The sequence below is a fragment of the Hemitrygon akajei genome, chromosome 6, assembly GCF_048418815.1.
Source record: "Hemitrygon akajei chromosome 6, sHemAka1.3, whole genome shotgun sequence".
Taxonomy (NCBI): Eukaryota; Metazoa; Chordata; class Chondrichthyes; order Myliobatiformes; family Dasyatidae; genus Hemitrygon; species Hemitrygon akajei.
This window is the reverse complement of record NC_133129.1, coordinates 90,506,759-90,522,903: the sequence shown is the minus strand read 5'-3', so window position 1 is coordinate 90,522,903 and position 16,145 is coordinate 90,506,759. Positions and strand designations below refer to the sequence as shown.

At 47.9% G+C, this 16,145-nt stretch overlaps 1 protein-coding gene across 1 annotated transcript in view; it reads left to right on the top strand.

The window, feature by feature from the left end:
* The window catches only part of LOC140729251 (polyamine-transporting ATPase 13A3-like), a 97,384-nt gene that overhangs the window by 64,166 nt on the left and 17,073 nt on the right, over positions 1–16,145 (top strand). The window contains exons 19-28 of the mRNA XM_073048823.1: positions 416–536; positions 1,176–1,300; positions 4,716–4,882; positions 6,233–6,364; positions 8,179–8,258; positions 10,923–10,965; positions 11,611–11,720; positions 11,809–11,905; positions 12,921–12,993; positions 15,694–15,871. Of these exons, the coding sequence (XP_072904924.1) occupies positions 416–536; positions 1,176–1,300; positions 4,716–4,882; positions 6,233–6,364; positions 8,179–8,258; positions 10,923–10,965; positions 11,611–11,720; positions 11,809–11,905; positions 12,921–12,993; positions 15,694–15,871 (1,126 nt within the window). The remainder of the gene's footprint in view (positions 1–415; positions 537–1,175; positions 1,301–4,715; positions 4,883–6,232; positions 6,365–8,178; positions 8,259–10,922; positions 10,966–11,610; positions 11,721–11,808; positions 11,906–12,920; positions 12,994–15,693; positions 15,872–16,145) is intronic.

Below are 16,145 nucleotides of genomic sequence, written 5' to 3'. Positions count from 1 at the left end.
GTGGGCAGTGGGAGGGAGCGCTGGAGGAGCACTTCTCACTACCGCCACCAGGCTGGCGGTACAGGAGCCTTAGTTCCCCAACCACCAGGTTCAGGAACAGTTGTTACCCTACAGCCATCAGCTTCCTGAACCAGGGTGGATAATTTCACCCACCTCAACTCTGAACTGATTCTACAACCTACAGACTCATTTTCAAGGACTCTTTAAAATTCTCATGTTCTCAGTATTACTTTCATTTGTGCAGTTTGTCTTCGTTGTTGAACAGTCTTTGTTTATGTATAGTTTTCCATAAAATTCTATTTTTCCCTAAAATGCCTGCAAGAAAATTAATCTCGGCATAGTATGTGGTGAGATGTATGTACTTCGGTAATAATTTCACTCTGAACTTTGAGCTTCCTTTCCCTTTCTGTGACAGTGCCAGAAGATTTCTCACACATCCTGGAGAAGTTCACCCGGCAGGGGCTGAGGGTGATCGCACTGGCCAGTCGCAAGTTGGAGTCCAAGCTGACCTGGCACAGGGTGCAGACGGTGAACAGGTAACCCCGACGGACGAAACTCTCCTCTCCAGATTCACCTGCACCCCCTTCCCGACCCTTGAACCCTCCGTTCAGATTCTCTCTGCCCACCCCCCTAACCTCCAACCCTCAATCACTACTAACCTGACAAATCCCTGAGAGTGACCCACGGCCCTTAACCCTTGACCTTCAACCCTAGGGCTCTCTGATTTCCTTGACTTGAGCTTCAGCTCTAGTTGTTTCTGATCAACTTGATCCTTGCCATTCACCCCTAGTGCTCTCTGATCCCCATTACCCCTAACCCATAGACCTAGGGGTCTCAAGCTCAACGCGACCGCTGACTCCCCACAACCTCTGACTCTGAATTGCAGAACTTTTTAAGTCACCTCCCACCCCACTCCTCCGCTCCATGAACTCCTACTCTCAATGTCAGCACTTGCCAACGTTTCTCACCCTGACCTTTGGTCTCTATGGTCATTGAGGCCATTAATTCTCAGTCCCTGTGTTACCTCCCCTCCCAATCTCACTACCTTCCACCATATCTCGTCCCTTAATCCTCTGGCCAGACCACCCCACTCCTCCCACCCCCCTTTCACAACCCGCCTCTCCCCCAATGGAGGTTCGGTAGGCAGTACTGACCGTGCTGCCCTTTTTCACCAGATCAGTGATCGAAACCAACATGGAGTTCCTGGGTCTGATCATGATGCAGAACAAGCTGAAACCTTGCTCTGTCTCTGTCATCAGGGAGCTCGAGAGCGCCCGCATCCGCACAGTGATGGTGACAGGTATGTGCTCCCACGTCCTGTTGGCACCTTGTCCCAGATGTCAGTCAGATCACATCTCATGGGGCAGTGTGGAAGGCTTACAGCACACTGCCCTTCATCAGTCAGGGCACTGAGTATAGGAGTTGGGAAGTTACACCGCAGTTGTACGAGACATTGGTGAAGCTGCATTTGGAATATTGTGTTCAGTTTTGGATGCCCTGCTGTAGAGATGCCTGTAAGCTGGAAAGAGTACAGAGTAGATTTACGAAGGATGCTGGTGCTCGATAGACTGAGTTACCGAAAATACAATACTACAGCACAGCACAGACCTGTCAGCCATGATATTGTGTCAAGCATTAGACATAAGAGCAGAATTAAGCCATTCGGCCCATCAAATTACCACCATTCAATCATGGCTGATTTATTTTCCTTCTCAACCCTGTTCTGCCATCTCCCCATAACCTTCGATGCCCTGACTAATCAAGAACCTATCGACCCCCCTGCTTCAAATATACCCAGTGCCTTGGCCTCCACAGCCATCTGTGGCAACGAATTCCATTGATCCATCACCCTCTGGCGAAAGGAATTCCTCCTTTAACCTGCTTTATGATCAATTTAAGCCTTCTCTCCTACAACACCCTCACCCTTCCATTTTTCTTCATACATGCGGCTGTCTTAAGAGTCTCTTAAATATCTATATTGCATCAGTCTCTACCATTACCCTGGCAGAAAGCTCCAGGCATCTACCACTCTCTTTGGGGTTGGAGCGGGGCAGAAGAACTACCTCTGACATCTCCAGTCATCTTATATGGAAGTCCTCCAGTATTGGCCATTGCTGCCCTGGGACAAGGCCACAGGCTCTTGTAATTTTGTACACCTCTATTAAGTCACCTCTCATCCTCCTTTGCTCCATAGAGAAAAGCCCTATCTTTCACACAAATGTTCCTCATAAAATGTGTTCTCTAATCCAGGTAGTAACTGGATAAATCTCTTCTTCACCTTCTCTAACACTTCCACTTTCTTATAAAAGATAGAAGAGTGCAGCAAAGGAACAGGTCAGAGCCAGCTTAACAAGTAAATCAAAGACCCCCCCCCACCCAAAAAACTAATCCTTCCTACCTACACCATGTCCATATCCTTCCATCTTCCTCACATCCATGTGCCTATTGAAATGTCTCTTTAAAAGCCTCTAATGTATTTGCCTCTATCACCACACCAAGCAGTGCATTCCAGGCATCCACCACTCTCTGAGTAAAAAACTTACCCCTCAGATTGCCTTTGAACCTACCCCCTCTCATCTTCAATGCATGCCCTCTGGTATTAGACTTTCATATAATGAGGTGACCAGAACTGAACAGAACACTCCAAGTATGGTATAACCAGTTTTATAGAGTTGCAACATTCCTTGCGACTCATAAACAGAATCCCTCAACTAATGGAAGGCCAGCTACCAAATGCCTCCTTATCACGTGCGGCAACTTTGAAGGATCAATGGAGTTGAACCCCATGATCTCTCTGCTCCTCTACACTGTTAAGAATCCCGCTATTGACCTGGTACTCTGCCTTAGTATCAAAGTTCAAAGTAAATTTATTATCAAACTACATACTGTGTATGCCACCGTATACAGTACTGTGCAAAAGTCTTTGGCACGTCTATCTATAGCTAGGGTGCCGAAGACTTTTGCACAGTTGTAGTAATTTCATGCATTGCACTGTACTGCTGCTCCAAAAAAAAAACTAATTTCATTACATATGTGAGTGATGATAAACCTATTGTGGACTGAGAGTGGGAAGGAGGCAGGGTGAGCAGAATCATGGTTGGGAAAAGGAGAAGGGACAGGGGAGGGCGTGGGAAGCACCAGAGAGACATTCTGTGATGATCAATAAACCGATTGTTTGGAATCAAATGACCTTTACCTGGTGTCTCAGGGCTGGACGTGACTGCACCTGCCACCCTCCACCCTCTCCATTCCCAATATCTTTTGCTCCTGCCTGGTTTACGAGCTTGCTCTCCGCTCCACATCGATGAATACAGCACTGTGCAAAAGTCTCAGGAGCCCTAGTTATATATATGTGTGCTTAAGGCTTTTGAACAACCCTGAGGTTCATCCTTAATAGAATAATGAACATAATAGAATCAGTGAAAAGCCACAACAATTGGGAATTCATCCAGTCCAAATATAAAAAATAAATAATAATAATAAATAAGTAAGCAATAAGTATCAAGAACATGAGATGAAGAGTCCTTGAAAGAAAGTTCATAGGTTGTGGGAACATTTCGGTGATAGGGCAAGGGAAGTTCAGTGAAATTATCCCTTTTGGTTCAAGAGCCTGATGGTTGAGAGGTAATAACTGTTCATGAATGTGGTGGTATAAGAGCTCGGAAAAGGTTCCCTGGAATACTTACAGTGATTAAGACTTTGATTTGTAAGCTTAGACCATGGGACTTTAAGCTTTAGACTTAAACTTGGGCCATGTTCCTTAAAGTAGAGAAGCTTGTGGGACGATTTACCAGAGGTACACAAGACCTCACAGGCAAAGCCCTCCCCATTATTAAGCACATTTACAAGGAGTTTATTTACTTATTGACGTTAGGCCCTTCATCTCTGTCTGTCCTTGGCCACTCAGACATAGAAGGATTCTTCATTGCTGTTTCTGTAACAGTTATGTTTTACCAGTCAGGGTTGTTTGCCCTGAGCTGATCCCCCTAACCTAGAGGACTGGCGGACCACTCAGTCTGGCCTGTACCCTTTGACCTGTTTGGCATGGGTGACCCTACCAAGAGACAAAGCATAAAGCCCTGACTCCAGCCCACACAGCTCTCTGGGTCACTGAGGCACACAAACCTCCAAACCAAGACAAGGTTGTGGTCCTCTTGGAGGATTTACAAAAACACAGCATCCATCTTCAAGCACCCCAGCCATCCAGCCTGTGCCCTCTTCTCACCACTAACATCAGACAGGAGGTACAGAAGCCTTAGGTTCCATACTATCTGGTTCAGGAACAGCTATTAGCCTACAACCATCTGGCTCCTGAACCAGCATGGATAACTTCACTGACCACTAATCTGAACTGATTCTATGACCTTTCAAGGACTCTTTACAACTCATGTTATCAGTGTTATTTTTATTTGCACAGTTTGTCTTCTTTTAAACATTGGTTAATTATCAGTTTTTGTGTATGTATAGTTCATAAAATCCTATTTTTTTCTCTAAATGCTCGCAAACAATGAATATTGAGGTGGTATATGTTAACATATACCTATGTACTTTGGTAATAAATTTACGTTGAACGTTATACCCCTCAAACCTCAAGTAGAAGCACTGGTGATGGTGGGTTGGGGGTTTCAGGGTGGTGGAACAGCAAGGGTTGGGATGGTGGGTGTATGTGATCTCTGGATAGAGCAATTACCTCTGCTGTTCCCTCCTATCACCAGGGGACAACATGCTGACCGCCTTGTCTGTGGCCCGCGAGTGTGGGATGATCCCCCCGCACGGGAAGGTGATCGTCACGGAGGCGACACCCCCCAAGGATGGTCAAGTGGCCACCATCACCTGGCAGTATGCAGAAGAGGCGGGCAGCTGGAAGGCACATGAAACCAAGGTAGTTTACCTGTATCCCAGCCCTGATCCTAGTCCCAGTCTCATGTGGGACCCTCTCCCATGTCTTGTCTACGTAGCCCCCCCCCCCAAACGCACCAGTTTCAGTTTCAGGTACCAAACTATTATGAATGAGGAATGTATGATGGCTCTGGGCCTATACTCACTGGGGTTTAGAAGAATGAGGGGGCATCTCGTTGAAACTTACCGAATATTGAAAAGCGTAGATTGAGTGGATATGGAGAAGATGTTCCCTGTAGTAGGGGAGTCTAGGACCAGAGGGCACAGCTTTGGAACAGAGGTGAGGAGGAATTTCTTTAGCTAGAGGGCAGTGAATCTGTGGAATTCATTGCCACATACGGCCATGGAGGCCAAGTGTTTGAATACACTGTATTTAAAGCCGAGGTTGGTAGGTTCTTGAATGGTAAGGATGGGGTTGAGAGGGAAAATAAATCATCCATGATCAAATGGTGAACAATCTCAATGGACGAATGAACTAATTTTGCTTCCATGTCTTATGGCCAAACAATATTGGGAATTCAGTTTCTTCACAGTTGAAATCTTTTACGGTGGATCTCAGCCAGAATATTGTTCACTTCAAATTTCTTCACTTTGAGAAATATTGGAGGGGTGTAGAGAGATCTTTCTCTAATGTGTCTGATGTAATGGATATAATCAGTGACCGGAGAAGCTGGGGATGTTTTCCTTACCTCTAAAAAGATTCTGGGGAGATTTGAGAGTTACATCTCCTTTAAGAATACATCCTCACCAATACTCCTTCACAGGGGCTATATTGTGCCCTGTCTCCCGAAACCAGTATCTCTGCAACCTTTAATCCCATACATTCAGAAGAGAAGCACAATGCTGGGATCATCACCATGTCCTCCTCTATTTCCGCAGCAGAGACAGTAAATTCACAGCCTTACAACTCCAGAGACCCAGGTTGAATTCTGATCTCTGCGGCTTGGGGTGTGTGTGTGTGTTTGTGTTTGGTCTCGCTCCCTTGCACTCCCTGCCCCGCACTCTCTCCTCTTGTGACCACCCCAATCACCCCAGTTCCCCGATAAAGCTGTTCTTTCCTGTCTTGCCTGTTTGATGCCCCCCAGGTCAGAAAAGCACAATAAGACAATGAGCCAGGGTTTCAGGCTGTTGTGAGACAATTAGAGTTCAGGGGTGCATCAGTAAGTCATGTTCAGGCTGTTGGGCCATAGCATCAGCCATGATTGTTCGGTGACAGGCAGAACCTCTCTAAACAGAGTGTCTGCCTACGCTCACATCCCTGGTATCTGAGGTCCGTCCCCATTCCTTACTGACAATCCTTCTTGCTACTCTCACCAACCCTCTGGCTCTCCAGGATATTCGAATAACCGTGGAGGATACCTGCTCGAAAGACGCGCCCCAGTTACCGGACGCCTGCTACCACTTTGCCATGAGCGGGAAGTCCTTTGATGTGATCACAGAGCACTTTCCTGATCTGCTTCCCAAGGTGAGTCTGGATTTCCCTTCCCCGGCCTGAGCTGCTCTCCAACAGTCACTCACTGGAGTTGGAGTTGGCTTCTGGGGGCAGGGGTGGTCTGGGGGGGAATTGCAGAAATCTCAGCAACCTGCTGCTTAGACTTTTATCAAAACATAAAGGAACCGGAAACCATTCGTGGCTCCACATGACCCTGACTGCCACATTCTCTTCCTTCAGATACTCAGCTACTATACTCAAACTCATCCTGGCATTCTTGTTTAGAACTGCCTTTTTTTTTGTAATTTATTTTTTATTGAAGTTCATCATCAAACAAACATTTCCATAAGATGTATTTCAGACATTGTATGTATATACCAAATAATCATATATATCACAAATCTCCACAAAGTATTTATCTGAGGTATACACTTATAGAAAAGAGTGGAGAGAAAAAACAAGCAAAAGGAAAGAACGATGTACAAGTAGGGAGTGATCTTTTTTTTTACAACAGATTCATTGATTTGTGAGAATAAAATCAGGCCTGTGAGGCATTATGTAGTTAAACCATTTTTCCCAGTATGAATCAAGTTGTTCCAGCTTATGATTAACAGATGCTGTTATCTTCTCCATTTTGTAAATGTCCATTGTAATTTCCATCCATGTATTAGAACTGCCTTCCTAAACTTATGGGATGTTCTATTCTCTGTCTCCCCAACCATTCCTCCACCCTACCCACTTCCTGCTCTGACATCTCTCTCCCATTTCCCCCCCCCCCCCACACCTCCTGGTACAAGGGGCAGTATGGGAAAGACACTGTAAAACTCACTCTACACTGTCCCATCGCACACTCCCAGGGTCAGACACACAGTGAAACTCCCTCTACACTGTCCCATCACACACTCCCAGCCAGGGTCAGACACAGAGTGAAACTCCCTCTACACTGTCCCATCACATACTCCCAGGGTCAGACACAGAGTGAAACTCCCTCTACACTGTCCCATCACACACTCCTAGGGTCAGACACAGAGTGAAGCTCCCTCTACACTGTCCCATCACACACTCCCAGGGTCAGACACAGAGTGAAGCTCCCTCTACACTGTCCCATCACACACTCCCAGGGTCAGACACAGAGTGAAACTCCCTCTACACTGTCCCATCACATACTCCCAGGGTCAGACACAGAGTGAAACTCCCTCTACACTGTCCCATCACACACTCCTAGGGTCAGACACAGAGTGAAGCTCCCTCTACATTGTCCCATCACACACTCCCAGGGTCAGACACAGAGTGAAACTCCCTCTACACTGTACCATCACACACTCCCAGGGTCAAACACAGAGTTAACCTCCCTCTACACTGTCCCATCACACACTCCCAGGGTCAGACACACAGTGAAACTCCTTCTACACTGTCCCATCACACACTCCCAGGGTCAGACACAGAGTGAAGCTCCCTCTACACTGTCCCATCACACACTCCCAGGGTCAGACACAGAGTGAAACTCCCTCTACACTGTACCATCACACACTCCCAGGGTCAGACACAGTGAAGCTCCCTCAGAAGTTGAGGAAACAGATTCATTGTGTTGATTTTATGCCAGCAATCTCAGTTCCCTCACGGGCCAGAAATGATATGAGTGACAGGTGTTGGTTGGGCTGCGTGGATATTTGTTTTAATGCTGTGGTATGTGTGCATGCATGTGTGCCTGTGCAGGTATGGGTGTACATGCATGTAGCAGATATGTGTGTGTGCACATGCTTACGTCAGTGCTTGTGTGTGCAAATACAGTTCATTTTGCCTCTAGTTCTGCTGAGAGGTGTGATGCTCTGTATTTCTCTGCCCAGCTTCTACTCTGTGGAACAGTTTACGCTCGAATGGCCCCAGATCAGAAAACCCAGCTGGTGGAGGAGCTCCAGAAAGTGGAGTGAGTACCGGACGTGGTCCAGCATTGCGCTAGGGTCACTGTCCCTTTTGTTGATCAACATATCAGTGTGTAGCATCAACATCCTGCATTTTTATAGCATCTCCGATGTCCCTGTTTCATTATGTGCACCAAACCACAGTGAGAGACCAGGGCAGAAGAGCAGAGGTTTGGTTAAAGAGGGAGATTCAAAGGCAGTCTTGAGGAAAAGGCAGGGAGATTTGGAGAGGCTGCCAACTTCCTTCCTCCCTCCTGCGTTATGGAGAGTTTCTGTTCCTAGAAAACCAACCAAATCGCCATTTTCTGTAATGTTGACAGAATTTGTTTCTTTCACATTTTGTGTTATCTTTTTTGCCTCAAGAAAAACTGAATACTTATTCCTTAATTTTGGGTAGTGATTTGTAAGAGCCCCGTTGGCTATTATCTTATGGCAACATGCGAACCTGGTAGCGCAAGCATTGATTTTTCTAACCTGGTAATTTTCCCCCCCTCCGAATTCCCTATATTTCCATTCCCCATTCTGGCTCCCCTCTCATTCCTCTTCTCACCTGCCCATCACCTCCCTCAGGTGCCCCTCGTCCTTCCATAAGACATAGGATCAAAATTAGGCCATTTGACTCATCAAGTATTTCATCATGGCTGATCCATTTCCCTTTTAGCCCCAGTCTCCTGCCTTGTATCCCTTCATTCCCTGACAAATCAAGAATCTATCAATATCTGCCTTAAATTCCCAATGACTTGTCCTCCTCAGCTGCCTGTGGCAGCGAATTCCACAGATTTACAACTCTGGCTAAAGAAGTTCCACTTCATCTCCATTTTAAATGAATAACCCTCTTCTGAGGCTATAGACTCCCCCACTAACATCCACTCTACATCTACTCTATCAAGGCCTTTCAATAATCTATAGGTTTCAGTGACATTCCCCCTCATTCTTCTGAGTGAATTCAGGCCCAGAACTATCAAATGCTCCTCATATGACAAGCCCTTCAATCCCTGAATCATTTTTGTGAACTTCCTTCAAACCTTCTCCAATGTCAGCACTTCCTTTCTTGGATAAGGGGCCCAAAGCTGCTCATAGTACTCCTAGTGAGGCCTTACCAGTGTCTTATAAGTTATCATTGTTATATCCTTGCTTAATATTCCAGTCCCTCTCTTCCATGATCCACACTGCTCTCCTATTGGATTCTTCCATCTATTGTCTCCCAGCTTCCCACGTCATTCCTCTTCTCCACCCATCCACCTTCTCTCTCACCTAGCCTCACCTATCACTTTCCAATTTGTTTTCCTTCTCCCCCCCCCCCCCCCCCCACCTTCTTATTCTGGCTTCCGCCCCCTTCCTTTCCAGTCCTGATGTAGCGTTGGCATAAAATGTAGTCTGTTTATTAGGCAAACGCCACACCATAGAGCATGCGGTCAGCAGTAACCTTTCCAAGCTCTGTTCAAACCCGAAGCACACAGCATGAATCCACAAGAGTCCGTTACTAGCCACAAGCTGCCCCTGGTTCTCAATGGTGCAATTCTGATTTCACCAATGAGTTGAATGCAGTCTTTGCCTTAGACTGGTGTTTGTTTGGTATAACTGTCCAATTTGGTTGACAAAAAGGAGTGGGGTTGATCATGTATGTCATGTTTTCCAATCCATTAACAAGGTTCCAAAGTCAAAGAAAACGTTCCATCTTTTATTAAGAAATTAGAAAAGCAAATAATCTTGAAGTGATAAAAACTAATTAATGTACAACTAGTGAAATAACGAAATAAACGGTTTTAGCACATTAAACATGCTTAATCTATTCCTTTGAGATACTATCCCTCAAGCCATGCCACCCAGCAATCTGAGCCAAATCATGGGACAGTTTACAATGACCAGTTAAGCGACTGACCGGTATGTCTTTGGAAGTAGGAGGAAACCGAAGCACCTAGAGGCATCCCACCCGGACACGGGGAGATCGTGCAAACTCCTTGCAGGCAGCGGTGGGAATTGAACTCTAGTCGCCTGTATTGTACAACATTGTGCGAGCCACTATGCTACTGTGCCACCCGTTTTCTTTAATGTAATTAAACAATCAACAAAAAAGGTATCACCCCCAAGTTCACTGACTTAGCTCTAGACTGACTATATAATTATCTAGTTCACTCCTTTAGCTACAGACTGACCTTAAAGACAAAGCAAGAATACATAACTAAACTCAAAACAAGAGAAAATCTGCAGATGCTCGAAATCCAAGCAACACACACAAAATGCTGGAGGAACTCAGCCGGCCAGGCAGCGTCTATGGAAAAGAGTGCAGTCGACATTTCCGGCCAGGATCCCATCATCAAAACCTGATGAAGGGTCTCGGCCTGAAACATTGACTGTTCCTTTTTCTATAGATGCTGCCTGGCCTGCTGAGTTCCGCCAGCATTTTGTGTGTGTTACATAGCAATGCCCCAACCCATGTGACTAACTACCATAATAAACATGCAACACAAAATACAATGCTGACAGAAAATAGATACGTGGCTCCTACACCCTCCATCGATGCTGCCTGACTAGCTGAGTTTTGCCAGCGTTTTGTGAGTGTAGTTCGTATTGTCTGGTGTTCTGTGAGCAAGGTCTCCACAGTGGCTGTTGCTTTGTCAGTCAGACACCGTGTAGAGAGTTCACAGTTGCCTTTTCTTTTGACACAGCTACTACGTTGGGATGTGCGGCGATGGTGCGAACGACTGCGGGGTGAGTAACAGATCCAGGCACTTGTTCCAGCAGGCCTCCCTCCTTGCCCTTCCCCTCCCCCTCAAGTGCAGCAGTTGGGCTTGGATACGTGGGCTCCCCCTTTTTTAAATTGAGTTACAGGGTGGAATAGGCCCTTCTGACATTAGAGCTACTGCCCTATTGTTCCTAGCCTAACGGTGGGACAATTTACAGTGACCAATTAACCCACCGACCGGTACATCTTTGGGCTGTGGGAGGAAACCGGAGCACTGTAGGAAACCCATACAGTCACGGGGAGTACGTACAAGCTCCTTACAGGCAGTGGCAGGTCACTGGTACTGTAAAGTGTTGTGCTAACCACTACACTATCATGCCATTTGTCATTGCAACAGTAATTTTCACATCTTGCACTGTACTGCTGCCAGAAAGCAACACATTTCACAACATAATGTCATTGACAATAAACCTGAGTCTGGTGAGCCGGAACTTGTGCCATCTTCATCTTGTTTATCAGCCTGCTCCTCCATTGGGACACGTTCCTCCTCACTGACTCCAGAGTGGGACGAGGCTGGGAGGGTCGATCTTGGTGTTGAGAACTGGTGCTGGCCTGGATCAGATGGGCCAAGTGGCATGTTCATTTGTTGACTGGATGCTTTCTTGGTGCAGGCACTGAGGCGAGCTCACGCTGGGATCTCCCTCTCGGAACTTGAGGCTTCTGTGGCTTCGCCATTCACTTCAAAGACCCCCGACGTGTCCTGTGTACCGAAGCTTATCAGGTAATCTGCGGGAACTGAAGGTACTTCAGCCACCTTCGGGCTCTCTGCCGCCTCTGTCACTTTAGCTGACTTGTTCTTCCCTTCGCAGGGAGGGGCGAACCGCTCTGGTCACCTCGTTCTGTGTCTTCAAGTTCATGGCTATGTACAGCCTCATCCAGTACCTCTCCGTCCTCCTGCTTTATTCGGTAGGTCGCTGCTTTCCCCGGTTTGAAGATCTTGAGGGTGGGGAGGAGTTGAGGTGTAGCAGGGGAAGGGTGCAGATGGGTGAAGAAGGTAGAGTTCAGCAAGACCTTGGGGAGGGTTATAGTGGAACGTGGCATTGACACTGTGCGGCTGTTAGTCTCCCACTGTAGTCCGCCTGTGCGGCTGTTAGTCTGCTGCTATATCCCGCCTGTGCGGCTGTTAGTCTCCTGCTGTAGCCCGCCTGTGCGGCTGTTAGTCTCCTGCTGTAGCCCGCCTGTGCGGCTGTTAGTCTCCTGCTGTAGCCTGCCTGTGCGGCTGTCAGTCTCCTGCTATAACCGCCTGTGTGGCTGTCAGTCTCCCGCTGTAGCCCGCCTGGGCGGCTGTCAGTCTCCCGCTGTATCCCGCCTATGCGGCTGTTAGTCTCCTCCTGTAGTCCGCCTGTGCGGCTGTCAGTCTCCCGCTGTAGCCCGCCTGTGCGGCTGTCAGTCTCCCGCTGTAGCCCGCCTGTGCGGCTGTCAGTCTCCCGCTGTAGTCCGCCTGTGCGGCTGTCAGTCTCCCGCTGTATCCCGCCTGTGCGGCTGTCAGTCTCCTCCTGTAGTCCGCCTGTGTGGCTGTTAGTCCCCCGCTGTAGTCCGCCTGTGCAGTTGTTGTCTCCCACTGTAGTCCACCTGTGCGGCTGTTGTCTCCCACTGTAGTCCACCTGTGCAGCTGTTCGTCTCTCACTGTAGATGGACTTCAGGTGTAAGAGATCCTTACTGTTGGACTTAGAGCTGAGAGATCCGTGCTGCTGAAATAAGGTGTTCATGTCAGGCCCCAGCTGCTGTCAGCCTGTGCCGCTGCCTGTCTCTGGTGTGTGTTGTATGACGTCCCACCCTTAGGCAGAGTCATTATCAGAAATATCTGACAGTTAGGTATTCCTCTCATGATCAATACCTCACATACTGCGGTGGTGCAACTGAACATAACCATCACCACACTGTGACGGTGTGACGTGACATCGTTGCATTTGTTTTCCAGATCCTAAGCAACCTGGGGGACGTCCAGTTCCTCTTCATAGACCTGGCCATCATCATGAGTATCATGTTCACGAGTAAGTACAGACCAGGATGGCGGTATGCAGCTGTCCGCCCCTGCAAACGGGCATCTCGGGAGTTTTGGCGGAGGCTGATAGTGAAATGCTGGAGGACCTCAGCAAGTCATGCGGCATCTACAGAGGGGAGTAAACAGTTGATGTTTCAGGCTGAGACCCTTCATCAGGATTGGAAAGGAAATTGGCCAGAAGCTGGATTAAGAAGATGAGGTGGGAAGAAGGAAGAATACAAGATGGCAGATGATGGGTGGGGTGGATGTTGATGCTGTGAGAAGCTGGGAGGTGATCTACAAGAGAGGTTAAGCGCTGAAGATGAAGGAATCTCAAAGGGAGATGATGGGCAGGTAAGAAGAAGAGAAGAGGAGAGAGAAACCATATGGAGGAATCAAAAAGGGGAGAATGGGGAAGGGGCGAGTGATTACCAGCAGTTACAGAAATCCATGCCGTCAGCTTGGAGGAATTCCCAGATGGAATATGAAGTGTTGCTCCTCCAGGTTTCATCCTCTGTTTGTGAGCCTCCTCCAATCTGAGTTTGGCCTCATCGTGGCAGTAGAGGAGGTCATGGACTGACACATCAAAATGGGACTGGAAAGTTGAATTGAAACAGGTAGCCACCAGGAGATACTGCCTTTTGTGGTGGACAGAGCAGAGGTGCTGGACAATGTGGTCCCTCCAATCTACATTGGGTCTCAGCAACGTAGAGGAGGTCTCGCTGAGAGCACCGGATGGCCCTGAAAGACTCGCAGGGGAAGTGTGTCATCACCTGGAAGGCCTAGTGAGGGAGAGGTGTAGAGCCAGATCTAGCACTTGTAATGCTTGGGCAGACAAGAGGGAGAAGCATGGAAGGTGTACAGGGAAACCAGGAGCTGGCAGTGGGAACGATCTAATGCAGTAAAGAACACTGCATGTTTCTCTAGCTGGCTGGAGACACGAGAAACAACACCTCATATTCTGTCAGCAACTTAATTGCTTGAACATTGAATTCTCCAGTCTCAGGTGACCCGCTCCCCTTCTGTCCTATTTTTCTTTCTCCTCCTGATCTGCCCAGTTTCTCTGACACCCAACACCACACCCCACATCACCCCAGTTCTTTCCACTTCTCCACTCCCTCCATCTGCCCATCACCTACACTCTGTCCCTGAGCTGTTCCCATCTGCTCTCCCCATCTCCATCTCTTGATTCCATTCTCCACCTTCCCTACATCTGCATTCCTTCAAGGTCATAGCACATAGAGCAATGCAGGCCCTTCAACTTAACGTTGAAGGTGGAAGCTGTTTGAATGCATGAATTGGGAACAGGAGTAATCTCCTCAAATCTTCCCTGCCATTCAAATCAGTTTGTGCTGATCTCACTTACGCACTGTCCATTACGCCTGCTGCTATTTAGGGCAGCAGTGCAGATGCTCCATCCCTGTCTGACCGTGGCAACTCAGCTGCACATGGATTCTTCATTGCCATTTTGTTTTGACAATTAGGGTTATTAACCCTGAGTCGAACCCAGAGGATCGGTGGACCACTCTTGGACTGACCTCTACCCTTTGACCTGTTTGGCATAGGTGACCCTACCAAGAGCCAAAGCCCTGACTCCAGCCAACATAGCTCTCTGGGTCATTGAAGCACACAAGCCTCCAAACCACAACAAAGTTGTGGTCATCTTGGAGGGCGCTGATCTGACTGTAATCTAAACTGCTTTCATAGAACATAGAACACTAGACCACGATGTGGGCCTTTCGACCCACAATATTGTGCCAACCTTTTAATCTACTCCACCATCAGTTTAACCCTTCCCTACCAGATGCGCCTCTTAAATGTCCCTAATGTATCGGCCTCCGCCACCATCTGTTCCAGGCATCAACACTCCCAGTGTCTGAAACCTACCTCTGACATCTCCCTTGAACTTTCTTCCATTTACCTTAAAAGTATATCCTCTAGTATTACCCAGTAACGCTCTGGGAACACACTGTGGCTATGCCTCTGATCATCTTCCTCCAGGTACCTCCCACTCTCTATATAAAAAGCTACCTCTTCGCACATTACAGTGATACTGCCTGTTACACCGCTGGTGTTTAGGGCAGCATTGAAAGTCCTCCATCTCTGGTAGTGTTCAGGGCATCCTATATCACGTCAGTAGCTCCCTTTTTGTTTTCACCACCGTCAGTCATGTAAGCCCCGGGTGGAGACTCAGGAATACCGTCACACTGAGATGTAAAAGGATTCTTCATTGCTGTTACCGTAACAGTTTTGTTTGCCCAGTCAGAGTTGTTCCCCTGAGCTGAACCTCCAAACCTGGAGGACCAGTGGACCACTCTTAGTCTGGCTGCTACCCTTTAACCTATTTGCATGGGCGAGAGCCAAAGCATAAAGACCTGACTCTAGCCAACAGAGCTCTTCAGGTCATTGAGGCGCACACTCCAACCCTGTGACAAGGTTGTGGTCCTTTTGGAGGACACCTCACAGCCTCTGTTGCTATTACCACTCCCTCCCCCCTCCACAGCTGGAGCCACCCAACACCTACCGACTCTTCCTATACCCCATATCTCTAGACCACCGCTCTCCCCTCTAGTCTTTTAATCCAGGTGAATGATTTCAACCCAAAACATCAACTGTCTAGACCCGCTGAGTTGCTCCGGGTGATTGTGCGTTGCTGCAGATCTCAGTGCCTGCCATTTCTTGTATCTCTAACACTGTCCTGTTCTTGCAGTGAGCTTGAATTCATCCTGGAAGGAGCTGGTGCCACAGAGGCCCCCAACCAGCCTGATGTCCGTACCGATCCTGCTGTCTATGCTGTTACAAGCACTTCTCACACTGGCCTTTCAGGTCACTGCCTTTCTGCTGGTTAAGGAACAGCCCTGGTACAGGGAAGGAATACCCTCGCCAAAGTAAGTACCACTCACTCTCCATTCAGTCCCTGTAAACCAGACAACATTATTTAAGAGTCCCATCCATTGCGGACTTTTGGACATTCTCTCTTCCCCCACCCCCCAAATCTGGTAGAAGAGTAGCGTAGAGGTTAGCACAACGCTTTACAGTACCTGCGACCCAGGTTCAGTTCCAACCGCTGCCTGTGAGTGCGTGGGTTTCCTCCGGGTGCTCTGGTTTCCTCCCACAGTCCAAAGACTTACCGGTTGGTAGGTTAATTGGTCATTGTAAATT